This window comes from Vulpes vulpes, chromosome 13 (genome assembly GCF_048418805.1).
Source record: "Vulpes vulpes isolate BD-2025 chromosome 13, VulVul3, whole genome shotgun sequence".
In the NCBI taxonomy this organism is placed as follows: Eukaryota; Metazoa; Chordata; class Mammalia; order Carnivora; family Canidae; genus Vulpes; species Vulpes vulpes.
This window is the reverse complement of record NC_132792.1, coordinates 131575949-131595731: the sequence shown is the minus strand read 5'-3', so window position 1 is coordinate 131595731 and position 19783 is coordinate 131575949. Positions and strand designations below refer to the sequence as shown.

The window sequence follows — 19783 nt, the reverse complement described above, 5'->3', positions numbered from 1 at the left end:
AAACCCTGTCTAGCAGGGAATAACAGCATTTAAAGGGATGCACTTAAGAGAAACACTTAAGGCCTTTATAGTGTAATGGAAAAGCAACAGTCTCTCAGTTTCTAGTTGTGTGACTTTGGTTCATTCATTTGACTGTCTGATTCTTCATTTGTGGTGTTGATTCAGAGTTGCTGGTGAGGATTAAGATATAAGTAAGGTGAAAGATATATATTAATAAAATATATAGTGAAATTCCCTGGACTTGAACTACAGCTACTAAGCATCAAAGCAAGTACTTGTTTTTCAATCAAATCGTGTATTTTTTAATTAATTTATGTGACAAGTATTTCTTAAATGCATGTGTATACATGCCATGCACTGTTCCAAGAGCACGTAACACAGTAGTAAACAGAATGTACAAGGTCACAGCGTTTATAAAGTTCACATGCTAATGAAGGGGGCAGTTAGTAAACAAGTAAGCAAGTAAGTCCGTAATATAACAGATGTTAGTAAGTGCCATGGAGAAAAAAAAAATAAAACAAGGTACGGTAGACAGGAAATTCTACTGAATTCTGTTTGAATAGTGAATCATTTGTGGGTTGGTACAGAGAAGTTCAGTGATCTCACTGATGTCTCATCACTCACTTTGGCCAACAGACTAGGCCGGGGTAGGATGCTCTCTGTGGAAACCTAGGTAAGAACACAGTACTGTATGGCATTGGATGTGAGCAATTCTCGTGGTAAGAACTGGCCGCATTCAATAGGTATACACATTGAATACACACTGAATATGTCTATACTGGAGGCAATACTGACAATTTGCTAATGAATGGCACATAGAAAAAAATGTCAGCGATGATAGCAAGGTTTTTTGGCCTGATCAATTTGAAGAACAGAGCTGCCTGCTATGTATTTGGGGGGAAGCACTGAGTACTGGCAGAGGGCGAAGGAGAGAAAATCTCGAGCAGACTTCTCACTGTGCATGGTGCCCAACACGGGGCTCAGTCCCACAACCCTGAAATCATGACCTGAGCTGAAACGAAGTCAGTTGCTTAACTGACTGAGCCACCCAGGCGCCCCCAGAGTTTTCATTTAAACTGAAATGAGGATGCTACTAGGGAAGCAGATTTTGTCAGGGGTAGAGATGGAATGGGTGGGAATCAAGAGTTTGGTCTGGGTGGATCTAAGTGCAGATGCCCCAACTGGCAGAGTTCGACATTAAAGGGGGAGACACACTTATCATGAGACAAAATGACCTAAGAGAGAAATGAAGCCTGAGGACCAAGACCAGCCGCTGAGGCACACTCAACTTCAGCTGGGTAGACAAGGAACCTGTTGAGAAGCAGCCAGTGAGGTTAGAAGAGAATAAGAGGGAGAAGTATTCTAGAAGCCAATGGAAGAAAAAGTTCAAAAAGAAGGATGAAGTGCTACAGACAGGTTACATAAGATGAGGCTGAAAACTGACCACTGGATGTAGCAATGTGGATGTCACTGACGACCTTGACGAGAAGTTCTAGTGAAGTGATGGAATGGAAAGCCTGTCTAGAACAGTCACAAGAAAACAAAGTAGAGACAGTGATATAGACAGACAACTCCTAGGAGTTTGTTTTAAACAGAAGTGGAAGGCATGTGGAGGAGGATATGAAGTTGAGAGGTTTAGTTTTGTATTCTTACGATAAGAAAAATAACATGCTGGATACTGACAAGGAAAACCCGGTAGGGAGGGAAGACTAGTGATGCAAGAGGGAAAGGAAACAGTTGCTTGAGCAAGGTCCTTGAACATGTGCAGGCAGATGAACCAGTGCAGGCATGGAGGCTCGCCATGGGCAGGTGCACAGAAAACTCCTTCACAGGAACGGGGAATATGCAGACCAAGACCCAAGCAGCACAGTCAATGTGTGGAGGAAATCATGCTCTCATCTTTTTCAGTGACAGCACAGTGAGGACATGAACTGACAAGGAGAATGGGGAGGAGGGTTGAGAGATGTGGAAAGTTTAAGGAAGGAGAGGCATGGAAAATGCTGTCTAGGAGAATAGAGGACTGCTGGACAAATGCTGGACAAATGAGTTGACAGAGTATTTTAGTGTCAAATTGAGGGCTCCTTGGAGGTCTGCAATATCACTCAGCCCCTATTTAAATGATTCTTTACTGTAATTCACTCTTTTTTTTGTTTTTCTGAGATGGAGTTAACTACTTGACTTAAATTTCTAGAAATAAAACAAAAAGCTACAAAGATAAAAAACAATATATCCATGTATATATAACCTCTTTTTTTTTTTTGGCCTTTGGTATTTATCATCATACCAATTATAAGGTATAATTGGTATAAGGTTAACTAGTTAAGGTAGTATAAGGTATAAGGTACCTGTTATAAGGTACTAGTTAAGAATACAAAGATAAGTAAAACTCACATGGAATCTACTCTTTAAATCTTCAATTATTTTAAACAAGCAGATAAAAATGTACTAAAATAGTAAAAAAATTACTCTTGTGTTTTATTTTAAATGGCATACACTTTTAACCTTTGTATGGTTCATATGGCACTGTTACATTTTAGTAATCACATGGCATTCTTCTTACCTGTGTATCTGAAGATAAAGCTGGTGCAATGTACAGCAAGAATCAGAAAGTAAAGGAAGAAATTCCTAAAATAAAACAACTCTATTCATTCTTTGTATGTACTGTGCTTTTCTAACACATATCTTCTCACAAAGGCATGCAAAATAAAATAAAATTCTGGATGTGCCGTGTTAAAAAAAAGTTTCTTGTATGAGAATAAAAGGCTAAGGCTAAGGCTAAGCACCTAATTTACCATTAAAACTATCACCAAAACCATAATTAGCAGCTATCACTGAGTACCTACCAAGTGCTCCGTAGACATGTAGCAAATGACTTTAGGTATATCACTTTATCTTAGTCCTCTCAGAAATTTTATGACATACTATTATTCCATAATATAGAAAGCTAAAGTATCAAGTAACTTGATCAAGTAACATAGCTGAAAACCAGCAAAGTTAGGATTTGAGTACAGTTGTAATTGCTCCATTATGGCTAGGCTATCTCTTAGGAAAAAATAAATAGTTCTTATTGTACTATAGGATATAGAAAAAAACTGAGGATATATTTTAAAAATTAAAAATTCCTCTGATAGAAAAAGATTAAAGATGGCATAATTAGGCATAATTCTGCCTCCTACATATCAAACAAATATCAGATAGGTAATTGCCTATCAAGTGCCATTGGTGCCAGGACCCTTCCACCAATGGGCCCCTGCCCAGAAATACACATCCTGTAAGCTGTAGGGAACTGAGTGTTAGAGCAGCCAACTATGGTAAGTAGCAGTTGCCCAGAAGGACCAGTTCAGAAGCACATCAAACAGGCTGACAATGTGTCAGGAGTCAGTGTGCCTGTCATGGAATTCTGAGTGTAATAAAGTCACTGGAGAGCCTTACCTTTTCCTTCAGAGAGGAAGACAAGGTTAAGGACAAATTCAACATAGACAACCATTTTTTTTTTTTTTTTAAATCAGTAGTACCTATTACTAATGATGTTTCTTTGGCTGTTATAAGCATTCTCTGCTCTTCTCTTCAAATAATCTGTCTTGCTAACTTATCTAGTCTATTCACAGAACTTCAACTATCATTGCTATCCTGATGACTCCCCAATATGCAAGTCTTCTTAAAATTAGTATACAGTTTTAAAGCTTTGAATATTTCAATTAAAAAATTTAAAAATAAGATAGAAGTTAATAAATAGTATTTAAAGCCAAACTGAATTATCTTCTGAAAATTGGCTTGTCCTTATAATTTTATTTATATTTATACTTTAAAAAAATATTTTTTTCAGAGAATTTAATAAAAATAATAACATGATGATGATAGCAATTCAAATGAGATACTGGATGCTCAACATTTAATATTTTTTAGAAAACCTATAAAATACGTTGACAAAATACCTTCAAAAGATTAATTTGGCAGGAATGACAGAAGTAGGACAATTTATTATTTATTATAGATTTCACATTTACACATTATAAAAAATAGTCCTTACCTTAGTATAGTGCAAAAGGGAGTTAGCAAAGAAACGACACAATTTGAGTGTTTTCTGAAATAATCTATAATCAGCATTATCCTGTTCCAAAGAAGGAAAAAAGAAAGCATAATAAGAATGAAATTAACTAACCTTGTAAATGAGACAATATTTTCTAAAGAGATCTCTTAATAAACAGAGTATAAATCTTTTCCAAGCAAACATAATTCTTCTCTGAATTGTTAGTAGCAACACAAATACCAAATGACAGATATTTCAAAAAATTAAACTCTACTGAAGAGAAATCTTAAGTTATGAAGCAAAAGAGGTAGGTGATCATTCCTGGTTGGTCTGAAAGTGAAAGAAATTTAAATACCTTATTGCTTTTTGCCATATGGAGATCAACAGATGGTCAAAAGAAAAAAAGTTTCAAATTAATAAAAGAATGACATGTGAAAGAAAACAAAAATACATGAGAAGGCAGTTCACAGAAAATACAAATTGCCAATAAACTAATACTGAAAAAATTCAAATTATGACCTTATTCTGTACCTTTTGAGGAAAAGGCTATTTGATTAGCAAATATGAAAAAAAAAAAGACTGGTAATATCCCAAAGTTACTGAAGAAGTGGGGTAATAGGCACTTTGTTTTACCATTTCTGGGAGCATAAGATAATACATTCTTTGCATTATTATTAAAAGCTAAAGTGTTGAATCCCCTTAACCCAGTAGCAGTTCCACTTCTGGAAATATATCCTATAGAAATACTAGCTAGGACAGAAATGCAATACAACTCTTTTTATATAGTGAAAACTGAAATGAATCAAGTATCTGTCACCTAGAGAATGGGTTAATAAATTCAAGGTATTTTCATAAACTAATTGCATAGAGCTATTAAATTGGGTAGATTTATCTTCACAGACACAAAAAGCCCTAAGATAATTCAGTGAAAAATCAAGCTGTAAAACTGTATGTATATCATCCTATTATTATTTAAAAGCGTGTCAATTTGCTCCCTAACCCCACAAAAATAAATCAAAATTTTACCTGTGGTTCTCTCTAGAAGATGAAGGTAGGATTTCACTTTCCATGTTAAATATTTCTGTATCATGATGTGAGGGTTTTGTGTGTGTGAAATTTGCAAACTGATAAAACAGTGGTAATACCAAGATAGCTATGTGTATGCGGGGGAGTAGAGACTATGGAGTCATCCTGCCTGGACTGAAATTCTGGCCCTACCACAGCTACTACATACCTTGGGAAGGTTATTAAACCCCTCTATGAGATTGCAATATGTGGCTTATCCTATAGTTACGGTGAGGTTTAAGTAGGCAACTCAATAAATGTGGGTTGTTTTGTCACTCCCTATGTGTTAATATACACTGTAATCCAGAAAGCTTAAATTAGTACCATAAAATTAAGTCAAATAGATACCTTATTGTCTTTAATTCTGAGAATTTTGTATGAAATACCCTATCTTAACTTTAATGTTAATTGACTATTTTTTATTTCTTTCCAATGTGGCAAAACCTTAAATAAACCAATCAAAACAGAACTGGATGATCCATTAATTAAATATGACCTTTCATTGTGATCTTTATTAACAATGTTTGGAAACAATTCCTCACCAGAAATACGTTAGATGAAAATTCACCATTCTCTGATAAAAATAAACATGAATTTTCTTATAGAGTGCTATGGAAGCTTAAAAGTACAGAAATTAAAGACAAATCTACACTGACCTTATAATATACTCAATAAGAAATCTTAGGTTTAGATGTCATATCACAAGAAATCTTCCCTGATTTCATGATTGGGTTCCTACCTTTACTCTTATCAGCCAACATGCAGGTCTCCAAAGATCACACTATTCCAGGCCTAGACTGCAAATTGTTGAGGGCAAAAAATTTGACTTACACAGAGTAAAAACTCTGGAAATGCTTATTAAATGAATGGCCAGTAACATACAACTTATCGTGTTTGCCTACTTTCAATTTTTCTTTCTCATTCATGGGGAAAATTTTAAAACGTTTGGTCGGAGGATCTAGTTTTAAACTTCATTACTAACCAGATTCATTAAATTTAGAGTTTAGAGTTTCTATTTTGATATTTTCAAAAAGCAAGTGTAAAACTTATTTTCCCATCTTGATTTACTGAATAGCTTAGAACAGCAAGTTTATAGGGGCACCTGGGTGGCTCAGTTGGTTAAGCATCCAGCTCTTGATTTCGGCTCAGGTCATGATCTCAGGGTCCTGGAATGGAACCCCACATTGGGCTCTGCGCTTAGAGGGGAACTTGCTTTGCTGGAGATCTCCCTCTGTCCCTCCCCCTTCTAAAAAAAAAAAAAAAAAAAAGGAAGGAAGGAAGAAAGGAAAGGAAAGGAAAGGAAAGGAAGGAAGAAAGAAAGAAAGGTTTGCATCCTAATGTCAACAAAGAAGGTGTGGGGAGATCATTTTCAATGTTTCTAAATACCAAGCATCCTTTCTTTAAAAATAAAACAAAAATACTAATAAAGCTAAATGTAGCATGCAATGAAGCTAAGTATAGGCATACAGATATAGAAGTACATGTTTATCATCAACAAAATGAAAAGCAACAAAATGGAGAAGTTGCAAATAATATACTGATAATGAGTTAATATCCAAAATACATAAAGAATTCCTATGACTCAACACCAAAAAAGCAGACAATCTGATTAAAAAATGGGCAGAGGACCTGAATAGACATTTTTCCAAAGAAGATACACAGATGGTCAACAGATACATGAAAAGAAGCTCAACATCACTATCATTAGAAAAATGTAAATCAAAACCAAGATATCACCTTACACGTGTCAGAAAGGCTAGCATCAAAAAAATAAGAAATAGTAAGTGTTGGGGAGGATGTAGAGAAAAGGGAATCCTCATGCACAGTTGGTGGGAATAAACTGGGTAGACACCATGGAAAATAGTGTGGTGGTTCTTTATAAAACTAAAAATAGAAATACCATATTGTCTAGTAGTCCCACATCTGGGTACTTACCCAAAGAAAATGAAAACATTAATTCAAAAACATATATGTACCTCCATGTTTACTGTAGCATTATTTGCAATAGCCCAGATATGGAAAGAACATAACTTTCCAATGATAGATGAAATGGATAAAGAAGATGTAATGTGTACACACATACATACACACATACATATATACACACACACACACACTGGACTATTACTCAGCCACAAAAAAGAATGACATTTTGCCATTCGCAACATGGACTGATCTAGAGCATATTGTACTAAGTTAAAGAAGTCAGACCAAGAAAGACAGGTACTATGTGATTTCACTTACATGTGGAATCTAAAAAACAAAACAAAACAAAACAGAAACAGACTCATTAAGTACAGAGAACAAAATGGTGGTTGCCAGAGGTGGGGGTGGAAGATGATGTAAGAGGATGACCAAAAAGGGTGAAAGGGAGTGAGGGGCACAAGCTTCCAGTTAAGGAATGAAAAGCTGCAGGAATGAAAGGTACAGCATAGGGAATATACTCCATGGTATTGTAATAACTTTATATGGTGACAAGTGGTAACTTAATTGTGATGAGCATTTTAATATTGCCTACAAATGTCAACAAATCACTATGTAGTATATCTGAAACTAATATAATACTGTAAGCCAACTATACTTCGATTAAAAATATTTTACAGGGGATCCCTGGGTGGCGCAGTGGTTTGGCGCCTGCCTTTGGCCCAGGGCACGATCCTGGAGACCCGGGATCGAGTCCCACATCAGGCTCCCGGTGCATGGAGCCTGCTTCTCCCTCTGCCTGTGTCTCTGCCTCTCTCTTTCTCTCTGTGTGACTATGATAAATAAATAAAGACAAAAAAATATTAAAAAAATAAAATTTTACGGGCACCTGGGTGGCTCAGTTGGTTAAAGCACCTGCCTTTGGATGGGGCCATGATCTTGGGGTCTTGGGATGGAGCCCCACATTGGGCTCCCTACTCAATGGAGAGTCTACTTCTCCCACTCCCTTTCCCTCTGTGCACATGCTCTCTCTCAAATAAATAATCTTTTAAAAAAGTATTTTTACATTTATAATAAGCTATATATTTATATGGAAAAGTATATGTTTATTTTCCAAATATCAATTTCTATAAGCATTATATAAAGAAAGGTAGCAATTACAGTGGAAATTAAATTTATTTTTAAATGCCTGAAAAATAAATTTCCCTATCTTTATAGAAAAACTAAATCACTGGGCAGCCCCGGTGGCGCAGCAGTTTAGCACCGCCTGCAGCCCAGGGTGTGATCCTGGAGACCCGGGATCGAGTCCCATATCAGGCTCCTTGCATGGAGCCTGCTTCTCCCTCTGCCTGTGTCTCTGCCCCTCTCTCTCTCTGTGTTTCTCATGAATAAATAAATAAATAAACATTAAAAAAATTTATAAAAGAAAAACTAAATCACTGGGGTTAAAAAAGTATATGTTAAAAAATTTAATATGACATTCTCTTTTTGAAACTGTGTCAAAACTTAATAGAGAATAAATGTCAATCTTGTTTAAAAGATATGTTAAAGTTTTAATCACCAGTACCATAGAATATGACTTTATTTGGAAACAGGGTCATCAAAGATATAATCAGGTAGGCTGAAGCTACACTGGAATAGGGTATACCCTCAGTTCAGTATGACTGGTGTCTTGTCCTTATATGAAGATGATGTGAGGACCCAGAGAGAGAATACCACATGATGATGGAGGCAGAGAAAGGAGTTCTGCAGCTATACACCAAGGAATGCCAGTGACACCAGAAGCTAACAGAATGGCATGGAGCAGACTCTACCCAAGACCTTTCAAAAGAACATGTTCCTTCTGATACATTATAGACTTGTCTCCTCTAGAACTATGGAATAATAAATTGTGTAAGGCACTCAATTTATGGTAATTTTTTTTTTAAGATTTTATTTATTTACTCACGAGAGAGAGAGAGAGAGAGGCAGACACATAGGTAGAGGGAGAAGCAGGCTCCCTGCAGGGAGCCTGGTGCGGGACTCCATCCCAGGACCCTGGGATCACAACCTCAGCCAAAGACAGATGCTCAACCACTGAGCCACCTAGGCACACCTGTGGTAATTTCTTCATTTTTATTTTATTTTATTTTATTTTTTTAGATTTTATTTATTCATGAGAGACACAGAGAAAGGCAGAGGGAGAAGCAAGTTCCCTGCAGGGAGCCCGATACAGACCTCAATCCCAGAACCCCAGGATCACCACCTGAGTCAAAGGCAGATGCTCACCCACTGAGCCACTCAGGTGCCCTTATAGCAGGCCTAGGAACCTACTACAGGGACTGATACATCTGTATGCTTTCATAAATAGCATAGCAGCTATTAAATTTGGTAGTTTTATTTTGATGCTTTTGAAAACAAAGTGAGAAAACTGCTTGGAAGACTTAAAATAATCATTTAATTCCTGAATAAATATCAATAGTGAACAGCAGAGGGCGTTGCTGCTCAGAATTCAGAAGGGTTCAGAAGGGAGTTCAGAAGGGAGAAACCACAGAACCTCAAAACTCCATTTCAGGCAATGGACAGTGAGTAGTGCTAGTCCCTTTATCAGTGCCAAATTTTCACAAGGAAAGCATGAAAATTTGCTTGGATGGTTAGGATAGTTTATAATTTATTCTCTGATTTCTACATACAAATGTTGTATAGAAGCTGAACGTTAACTATTCTGTGTACTAATAGCCACACTGATCAGGCACCATCAGGACTTCTCTTTTCTCTTCCATTATACTATTGCTTGGACTCTCTCCATGTTTCTCCTGTCCCAAATCTCTTCTAATTTTACTCTCCCAGCACCAGCTGGAGGGTCTGTAGGGTCAACTTAAGAAGGAAAGCAAGACAAGAGGGGGTTGGGGTTGAGGATATAGACATACAGGACAGAAGCGGAGAACAACCACCTTCCTGCCACGACACAAGATACTCAGCCAAATGCCCCCTCCTCACAGAAGAGTGAGGGGAACTGGAAAGGAGACTTGATGCAAGGAAGTAGGGGTGGGAAAGAAAAGGAGAAAAGAAAGGATGTAAGGAGAGAATAGATAAGAGAAAAAGAAGAGAAGCAAGAAGGAAAAGGTGACCCTAAAGTCTTATAGCTGCTCCTCAGTTCCTTCTTACCAACTTCAGAACTCCTTTTCAAACTACTGTCCTCCCCTTGGGTGGGTCCTTCCAGATAACCTCTGCTCCTGGAGTTGCAACCCTGTGTAGCAAAGGGAGGAACTTACACATCCACCCCCATGGCTGCTGGGTAGGGAGGGGCACAGGTACAAATGAATTGCCTGTATCCACTAGCAAGTCCACAATGGGAAGGGAGGTTACTGTTACTTTACGGAAGAATATTTATATTTAACTCATTTTCCCACCGAAATTACTACATATAACTCTTAGGTCCTGAATACTATTAATCCTATAATTTAGGGCCATTATGGGTTAAATAAAATTTAAAGGGCTAGTCTGAGAACAAAAGTCACTATGTATAAAACTGTTATAGGAAAATGAACTATTAATTCCCAATAAACTTATTATAAATTTTAATACAGTATGTTTCATAAATGGGATGCCAATTCAACACTGTAACTTTTTGAAATCAAAATAAATATAAGTGTGCATGAATTTGAGCCCACAGACACATACACACACAGCTGCATATCCCATCACTATAGGGTTGGTGAAAAACAGACAGTCTGTGCCTCTATCACACGACCTGAGATAAATACAGGACGAAGGAGTTAGATCTGTGACCTCGGGTAGGAAAGAATGAAAGAATTCTGAAGATAATGCCTTGACTAAACCAGTTATTACATAAAAAGCTGGGGATGGGGGTGGATGGGAGGCACAACAGCCAGTTTCTAGAGGGAATAAGAGCAGGTAAGAGTCTAATGCAATGTTTGGGGTGAAAAGTAATTATGGACTACAAATAATCATAGATTGAAAAAAATGACCACAAAAAAACAAATCAAAACCCTTTGAGGTAAACTGATACATAGATTCAAATGAGACTGAGTAACTGCCTAATGAACATAGAGCTGCTGTCACACCATGCTTACCTGTGCATCTGACTGTGTTATTTGCTCGGCTAACTGTAAACAGGAATGGAAGGAGAAAAGAATGTCCTCACACAAGCTGGTGATTATATCTCTGTGTTTCAGCTGACTCTTTATAACTGACTGGTGCTTAAGGCTCTGCCTAAATGAATAAAAAAAAAAAAAAGAATACAGTCATAAGTAACACATCAAGTAACATAAGACCATAAAAATATGACTTGAAGTAACATGTAAAAATCATAATGCATCATCTATATTAGACATGGCATCATTAACACATGCTGATGTTACCTCTAAAGTGGTCATGTTAGCTTTATTAAGTGGCTAATTTCTTATTCCTCTTTATGAAATTTATTGAACTCTTACTAACATTCCACATATTCTGCTAGGCCTTGAGGATGGACAAGTGAATGAAGATACAATCTCTGCCCTGTCTGCATGGAACTTGTGGTCTAGCACAGGAAAGAACATTAAATAATTTTAAGAATAATTAATTACAGTTGTGAGAAATACTAAGCTAGAAAAGTCCAGGATACTATAGTAGAGATCTAAAATAACTCATTCTCAGGGTAAGAATAGCAAAGACCACTATCACAAGGACATAACACTTAAGCTGACATGTGAAGGATAAACAGGAGTCAGCAAGATGCAGGGTATGGAGAGGAGCACCCCAAGCAGAGGGAGAGAGTGTGAGAAGGCCCCAGGACAGGAGATAATTAAGATTTTAGATATGGAAAATACATTACAAAAAGCAAAAGCAAAAAAAAAAAAAAAAAACTTACTTAATTATAAATTTCCAAGTATTGGCATGAAACGCATGGTCCATACTGGAAATAACAGAGCAGATATCCAACAATGAATGAATAACTACAAAAAAAGAAAAGAGAGCTCTGAGGACATTCAAATGTCATATGGGGTGAGTTTCTTCATAATTTAAAACTATCTACTGAACAGTTTAGACATTTGTTAAGATAGGCAATGCAGTTAGAAAAAAAGTTTCAAAATAATTTTTAAAATAAGTGTCACATTTTTGATTTACGGTTTTTACAAATTACAGAAAATTAATTTTTGACATTTACATATATCTAAATAAAACTCAATGTCCTAAATAAACTAAAATAAAATGTTCAGCAGAATAAAAGCTGTGCCCTTTTATAATTGAAATATTCTATAGATATTCTAATCCAAAATGCAAAATAAGTTGCAAAGGAAAGAACACCAAATAAGGAAGAATTAAAGTAAATTTGCAAAGTATTTATGGAAGGCTTCTACACTTCCCTTTTACTTATAAAAATGACCAGTGACTTCCCTTTCTGTGTCTACACTCTTGGACGTTTCTTTCCACACTGATCTGGGCCTCAGCTCCATGACTTACTTTGGTCAACAGGATAATAGTGCTTGCACATTGGGGCTTGTCCTCTCCTGATGGTGACCCTGAGGCCGTCATCAGGTGACAGAGCCTGGGCTAGCCTCCTGGATGATGTGCCATACATGGCCAGCTCGATGCTTCTGCCTCCAACAGTGAGATATGGGTGAGGTCAATGACCACAAAAACACGAGTGAGTGAACCAGCTGTTACCATGTAGAGCAGAGAAAGCTGTTCCAGCTAAGCCCAGCCTAAACTGCTAACTCACAGAATCATGAATAAGTAAAGCAGTTGTTTTAATCCACTAGATTTTGGGGTGGTTTTTTGTAGAGCAGGAGGTACCTGATACACTGCACAAACCCAACTTAACTCTAACCCAAAGTTATAAAGCTTTGCCCTTATATATTGCTGTTTTTCACACTCTGGGTTATAATCCACTGGTGAGTGATAAAATTATGAAGTAGCAATCAGTAATTCTCTAAAAATAGTATGACAGAGCACATTATATGCAAAACAGGTATTATTTTACATATAATAAATGCAATTTATATATACAGAGTCACGAACATACATATATATGCGCAACTTATAATTCTCTGGAAAGAAATGCAAACTTCATTTCTTACTCAATTACGGTTTAAAAACTCTGAAAGTTACTGCCTCAGAATCTGGACTACTTTACAAGGTATAAAGTTGCATGACTTTACTAATCACTGGGGAAAAATCATGTATGGTGAACATGAACTGAATATACAAATCTATGTTAAGGCACCACATACCAATTTTATAAATTCTAAAATTTAAAGGATTAAAAATTTATCAGGTAGGATTTAAATTTTTTTATACATACTGAGTAAATACCATGAAGCATTAGAAACAACACTGGGTTCAGTAACTTAAATGGATATACAGTTTAGTCAACATATATCACATAAGTAGGAAGTTTCCTCACTCACCTATTACCATATTCAAAACATCATCATTTTCATCTATTAAAGGATCCATGCATACCATATCCAGTAGTTCCATTAGCTGCTTTTGAAGAGAATAGGCCTCCTTGAAAAGAGCCTGGAGAAGGTCTGAAACTAGGTGTAAATGTCCAGAATAGATGGATTCACTAGCCTGATCACAAATAAAAATGAGAGAAATTGCAAATCATAAAAAGCTTAAGGCCAAATTTACTTTAAGTCATTCTATCAAAGCTCATAACTTCAGTGCTTTCTACTGAATCACATATTTACTCATTGAACAAATGTATAGTGACCACCCCTTATATAGTGTGTGCTTTATTATATAGAACTAAAAGGGAGATACATAACATTCAGTCAGGTGCATGACTTTTAGCACTCTATCACCAAAGAGAAGCATTAAACTAGTGATTTTATTCACCCTATGAATACCAGGATCAAAACTGCCTGTGACCCACAAATCCTAATTTTTATGCTTTAAAGCTGCCTCAGGAATAGAGATGGACTACAAAAGGACTCATGTCCTTTTTATAGGCACCTAATCATTAAGGAATTCATCTGATCCAACACTGCCATAATAGAACAATTTCAGGATTCCTTTAACTCAACACAAATCTGTCTCTTCTTTCTTTGTAGAAAGGAAACAGAATAAACAACAACAAAAAACCCACAAAAGCCCATTTTTTTATAATCACTTCCTTTTAACATTTTGAAACAAATATTTACATACAGGTGCACCTCAGAAATACTGCAGATTCAGTTCCAGACCACTGCAATAAAAGGAGTTAAATAAAGTTTTTGGTTTCCCAGTGCATATAAAAGTTATATTTATACTACACTGCAGTCTGTTAAGTGTGCAATAACACTATGTCGACTGCTGATGGGAATGCAAGCTGGTGCAAGCACTCTGGAAAACAGTATGGAGGCTCCTCAAAAAGTTAAAAATAGAGCTACCTAACAATCCAGCAATGACACTACTAGGTATACACTCCAAAGATACAAATGTAGTGATCCAAAGGAGCATCTGCACCCCAATGTTTATAGCAGCAGTGTCCACGACAGCCAAACTATATCCATTGACAGATATCCATTGACAGATGAATGGATAAAGAAGATGTGGGGTGTGTGTGTGGGGGGGGGGGGGGGAATGACATTACTCAGCCATCAAAAAAAAAAAAAATGAAATCTTGCCATTTGCAACAACATGGATGGAACTGGAGAACATTATGCTAAATGAAATAAGTCAATCAGAGAAAGACAATTATCATGTGATTTCACTCAAATGTGGAATTTAAGAAAAAAAACAGGATCACAGAGGAAGGGAGGGTAAAATAAAACAAGATGTAATCAAGAGGGAGACAAACCATTAGAGAATCTTAACCATAGGAAACAAACAAGGTCACTGGTGGGGAGGTAGGTGGGGGGATGGGGTAACTGGGTGATGGGCATTAAGGAGGGTACTTGAAGTAATGAGCACTGGGTCTTATATGCAACTGATGTATCACTAAACTCTACCTCTGAAATTAATAATACACTATAAGTTAATTAATTCAATTTATATTTAAAAAAGCAATGAATATACCTTAATTTAAAAATATTTATGCTAAAAAATGCTAACCATAATCTGAATTTTCAGCAAGTCATATCACTGATCACAGATCACTATAACAAACACAATAATGAAAATGTTTGAAATATTGCAAAAATTACCAGAATGTGATACAGAGACAAGAAACAAGAGAATGTTGTTGGAAAAATGACACCAACAGACTTGCTGGACACAGGGTTGCCACAAGCTTCCAATCTGTAAAAAACACACTATCTGGGAAATGCAAAAAAACAAGGTATGCCTGTACGTGGTGGTTCTTTGTTCTAATGAAAAGTTTATTCCAGTAATATAGGCTAATATGTAAAATCCTAAATGCAAACACTATATCCCTCAGCTCTTTTGCCTGTGGATTCCAGGCCATTGAAAGTATACTCAGACACATTACTCACCTTACAATGTACAAATGTACTTTTGATTACATGTAGGACTGAGGAGGGAAGACTATGAATATTTTCTAGAATGATGGATTCCTGTGTGGCACAGACATGCTGAACACATCCTGTAAGAGCTGCTAGGAGCTGCACCATTGTCTGGAAATAAGGAAAGAAGTTTCATTCACAGTATGTTTTTGTGCAAAGACCTAGAAAAGTATCAGACAATATGCTGAGTATTAGGGATATAGCAGTTAGCAAAATGCACACTCTGTTCCTCCTTTCATTGAATGTTAGTCTATCAGAACTACAAATATTGGAAGAACTGGCTCCCATTTGGTTTAAAAAAAAAAAGTTGGAATCCTAACCCACACATCAAAGCATACAGCAGATGTTGTACATATATGCTTTAAAATTACAGGTAAGGCATGCTATCTTGATTATTTGTTGTCTGATACAAGTTTGATGTTTACTCAGCATTAAACTATTAAAAAATACAAAATTTATCTTTTTGCATTCATATCTTTAATTCTATAAATTTAATTCCAACACTGAGTCACTACATAAAGGATACATAGCTAATTACTGTCAGTATAAAAATTCTTACAGTGTTTAAGCTCCTTCCCTATGTCCTTCCTAATAAATTTGACATACTTGTAAAATATTCCTTAGAGTGGTCTGGATTTCTAAATTATGGCTTGATAGTCCTTTGGCTTGACTGGTTAACTCGTACATCATGTCATCAAATAATTTCACAGTCTGTGAAAAGCAAGCACATTATAAATAAAGAGTAACAGAAAACACTACAAAGGGAAGACATAAAGGAAAAAAAATCAGATAATTTTTCATTAGCAATAGCTATGGGATATTATCTGGTTTAACAATGGCACTCAATAAAGTAAATGAAATTATACATGTATATCATATATGTAACAGCTAGATCTTTTTCTGCTGGTCAAGAAAAAATTCTAAGAAACTTTGAGATAGAGATGAGATTGAGAACAATCAAGTGAATATGAGTAGTAGGAATCTTGATGATTATCTGCTTCAAAGCTAAACCTAGAAATCATTTTAAAATGTTTCATTTTTGGCAAGAAAATACCTTTAATTCCTACAATTAAAAAAAAGTCTCTTTTCAGAGAAAAGGTATACCAATATATCTAAAAGGTAATAATGTAGTTGGTGAACTTAATGTTTTCTCTTGGTTATTCTAGCCTCTTTTTAATTTTAAGACTTCTTTAATAAAATTTGGCTCCTGGGGTGCCGAGGTGGCTGAGTCAGTTGAGCATCCAACTCTTGGTTTCAACTCAGGTCACGGTCTCAGGGTTGTGAGATCAAGCCCCGTGTAGGGCTCTGCACTCAGTGGGGAGTCGGCTTGGGATTCTTTCTCTCCCTCTTCTTCTGCCCCTCCCCCATGATCACTCCAGTGCCATTTTCTTTCTAAAATAAATCTTTTCCTAAAAATTGGCTCCATTTTTCTAGACAATGAAATTTAACAATAAACTACAGAGACGATACTTAGCTAACTTCATCAATCCTAATTTTTCATTGAATCGCTATGAAATACAAGAGTATTTAAAATTAGCTATAAATAATGTATATTCAATTAGTAAAGGATCTATACTACTTAAAATAATTTTTAATTACCTAATGATCACACTCACCATCATGTTCTCACATGAGATCTATTTCTGACTACATTATTTGTATTTCAGATATGCTGATACATGAGGAAAAAAGGAGCCACAGTTAAGAACAAATGATCTAAAATTGAGGCTAGATTAAAACAGCCTTTAGAACATGTAGACTGATTAAAATGATATTACACCTTTGGCAGCACTTGTGAGAAGAAAGTCTGTTCCAGCGTCAGGTGGTTCATATGAGGTAAAAACATTTCCACAATAATCTTCAGAATTTCTATAAAGCAAAACAGTAACATATTTTATTAGAATATTAAATCATGTCAGTCAACAGAGATCACTACCTCCCTTCCCCAAACACAAAAATATGGAAGTACTACCAATCTGAAGCCTTGTACAACAGTTTCAAAATGCCATATTCTCTGTAAAGAAACTATTTTTTAAAATTTTATTTATTTGACACACACACATACACAAGTTGGGGGTGGGGAGGAAAGGGAGAGGGAGACTCCCTGTTCAGCAGGGAGGACACGGGGCTGGATCCCAAGACCCTGAGATTGTGACCTCAACAGAAGGCACTTAACTACTGAGCCACCCAGATGCCCCTATGGAGAGAAACTATTAAATATCTGAAATAATAACATGAAAACAAAAGCTCAAAAAGATTCTGTATGTCCAGCCATTGAGGACCACTTATTGGATGTGGGTACATCTACTGAATAGGATTTGCTATCATTAAAATTATTGTTAGAGATCATTTAAAACTATGAAAAAGGGGATCCTTGGGTGGCTCAGCGATTAAGCATCTGCCTTTGACTCAGGGCATGATCCCGGAGTCCCAGCATCAAGTCCCCCATCAGGTTCGCTGCATGGAACCTGCTTCTCCTTCTGCCTGTGTCTCTGCCTCTCTCTCTCAATCTGTGTTTTTCATGAATAAATGAATAAAATCTTTAAAAAAAAAAAAACACTATTAAAGTATTCACAATACTCAAAGGCTAAATGACTAAGCTTCCAAATTAGTATACTCCCAATCTTACTATATCTAAACATGTATATACAAATAATAATAGCCTAGAAAGAATGTATAGAATCAAGCTGAGAATGTGCTATACCAAAACCTTAACCATGTTGGATTAATGATTGTTTCATTATCTTTTCTGATTTTCTGCATGTTTTAAAAATTTTTTTTAAGATTTATTTATTTATTCATAAGAGAGACACACACAGAGAGAGACAGAGACACAGGCAGAGGGAGAAGCAGGCTCCATGCAGGGAGCCCAATGTGGGATTCGATCCCAGGTCTCCAGAATCATGCCCTGGGCCAAAGGCAGGTGCTCAACCGCTGAGCCACCGAGGGATCCCTGTTTCAAATTTTTTTTTTTTTTAAGATTTTATTTATTTATTCATAGAGATGCAGAGAGAGAGAGAGAGAGAGGCAGAGACACAGGCAGAGGGAGAAGCAGGCTCCATGCAGAGAGCCTGACATGGGACTTGATCCCGGGACTCCAGGATCATGCCCTGGGCTGCAGGCGGCACTAAACTGCTGCGCCACCGGGGCTGCCCGCTGTTTCAAATTTTCTACAGTGAATGTATAACTCATACTCAGGATAAAAAAAAACTTTAAAAAATTAGACTCAAAAGTCAACATAGTTGAAAATTATAAATATCCACAACCAACTGAAGTGCAAACAGAATAACTCAAATTTGAGTAAACTGTCTAGTCTAGTCTTTAATTCATCTCTTCTCCTAACCAAATAAGTAAATAAAAAAATCCAAGTAAGATTAAAGAACACAGATAAAGATGAGAAAGTCAACCGAGAGCAGACTGCAAATTATGTTTTACATAGGTCTAACCAGTTCAACAACTAACATTTAAAATATCAATGTGTTTATATGGACATTATCAACAGTTCTGGTATCCATCTAAAAAAGAGCTTAAAACTTGAAGTACTACAATTTAAAGGAATTTGGTTATTTTAAGTAACTGAAATTTACAGAGGCTCTAACACTATTAGAACACATATGAAAGGAATATGAAACTGTACTGAGATATGTTGGACTCAGACTGTAATGACATCAAAATATATTAAACAATTAAGATAATTTTACTTACGAATATGCTCGATCCAACTGTCTGAATGCTGATACATAGAGTAAAAAAATTAAGGAAGACACTAGTATCACAGTAATAGGATATTCACTACTAAGAACAAATCTAAAAAACAGCCTTCTTTAAGTTTAGGCAATGATCAGTAAGAAACTGAAAGTAGATTCAATTTACTGGCTTAATTTGCTTTTAAAAATTTAATTTTTTTTAAATTTTTTATTTATTTATTTATTTATGATAGTCACACAGAGAGAGAGAGAGAGAGACAGAGACACAGGCAGAGGGAGAAGCAGGCTCCATGCACCAGGAGCCCGACATGGGATTCGATCCCGGGTCTCCAGGATCACGCCCTGGGCCAAAGGCAGGCGCCAAACCGCTGCGCCACCCAGGGATCCCTAAAAATTTAATGTTCTTAGGTAGACTACAGTTTAATGAAAATACTTCAAGGAAATACTTTCAAAATTGAGCAGGGATAAGATTGTCTTTTCAAACTATGTATAGTTGATATACTTTTGACAGATGAGGAATAGTACTATATTATCCATGGATTTCTGGTTTCTAAAACGGAAAGAAATTTCTTCCTCCTTCACATCTCTCCAGTATTTTATTTGCACTCAACACTTTGTCTCCA

General features: G+C 36.3%; 1 protein-coding gene across 10 annotated transcripts in view; it reads right to left on the bottom strand.

The window, feature by feature from the left end:
* FIRRM (FIGNL1 interacting regulator of recombination and mitosis) overlaps positions 1 to 19783 on the bottom strand; it is a 53216-nt gene that overhangs the window by 31199 nt on the left and 2234 nt on the right. For 3 of the 10 annotated variants that reach the window (XR_011996338.1, XR_011996337.1, XM_072732964.1), the window contains exons 2-10: positions 19159 to 19198; positions 17234 to 17322; positions 16060 to 16164; positions 15424 to 15564; positions 13414 to 13579; positions 11874 to 11958; positions 11095 to 11233; positions 4031 to 4111; positions 2561 to 2625 (exon numbers count right to left, since the gene is read on the bottom strand). Coding sequence is in view for 6 of the 10 variants with exons in the window: in XM_072732964.1 (XP_072589065.1) it covers positions 2561 to 2625; positions 4031 to 4111; positions 11095 to 11233; positions 11874 to 11958; positions 13414 to 13579; positions 15424 to 15564; positions 16060 to 16164; positions 17234 to 17322; positions 19159 to 19198 (911 nt within the window). In the remaining 4 variants the exon portion in view is untranslated. Of the gene's footprint in view, positions 1 to 2560; positions 2626 to 4030; positions 4112 to 11094; positions 11234 to 11873; positions 11959 to 13413; positions 13580 to 15423; positions 15565 to 16059; positions 16165 to 17233; positions 17323 to 19158; positions 19199 to 19783 lie in introns of those variants that run through there. The other 7 variants (XR_011996336.1, XM_072732963.1, XR_011996339.1 and 4 more) reach the window with 5 other exon arrangements.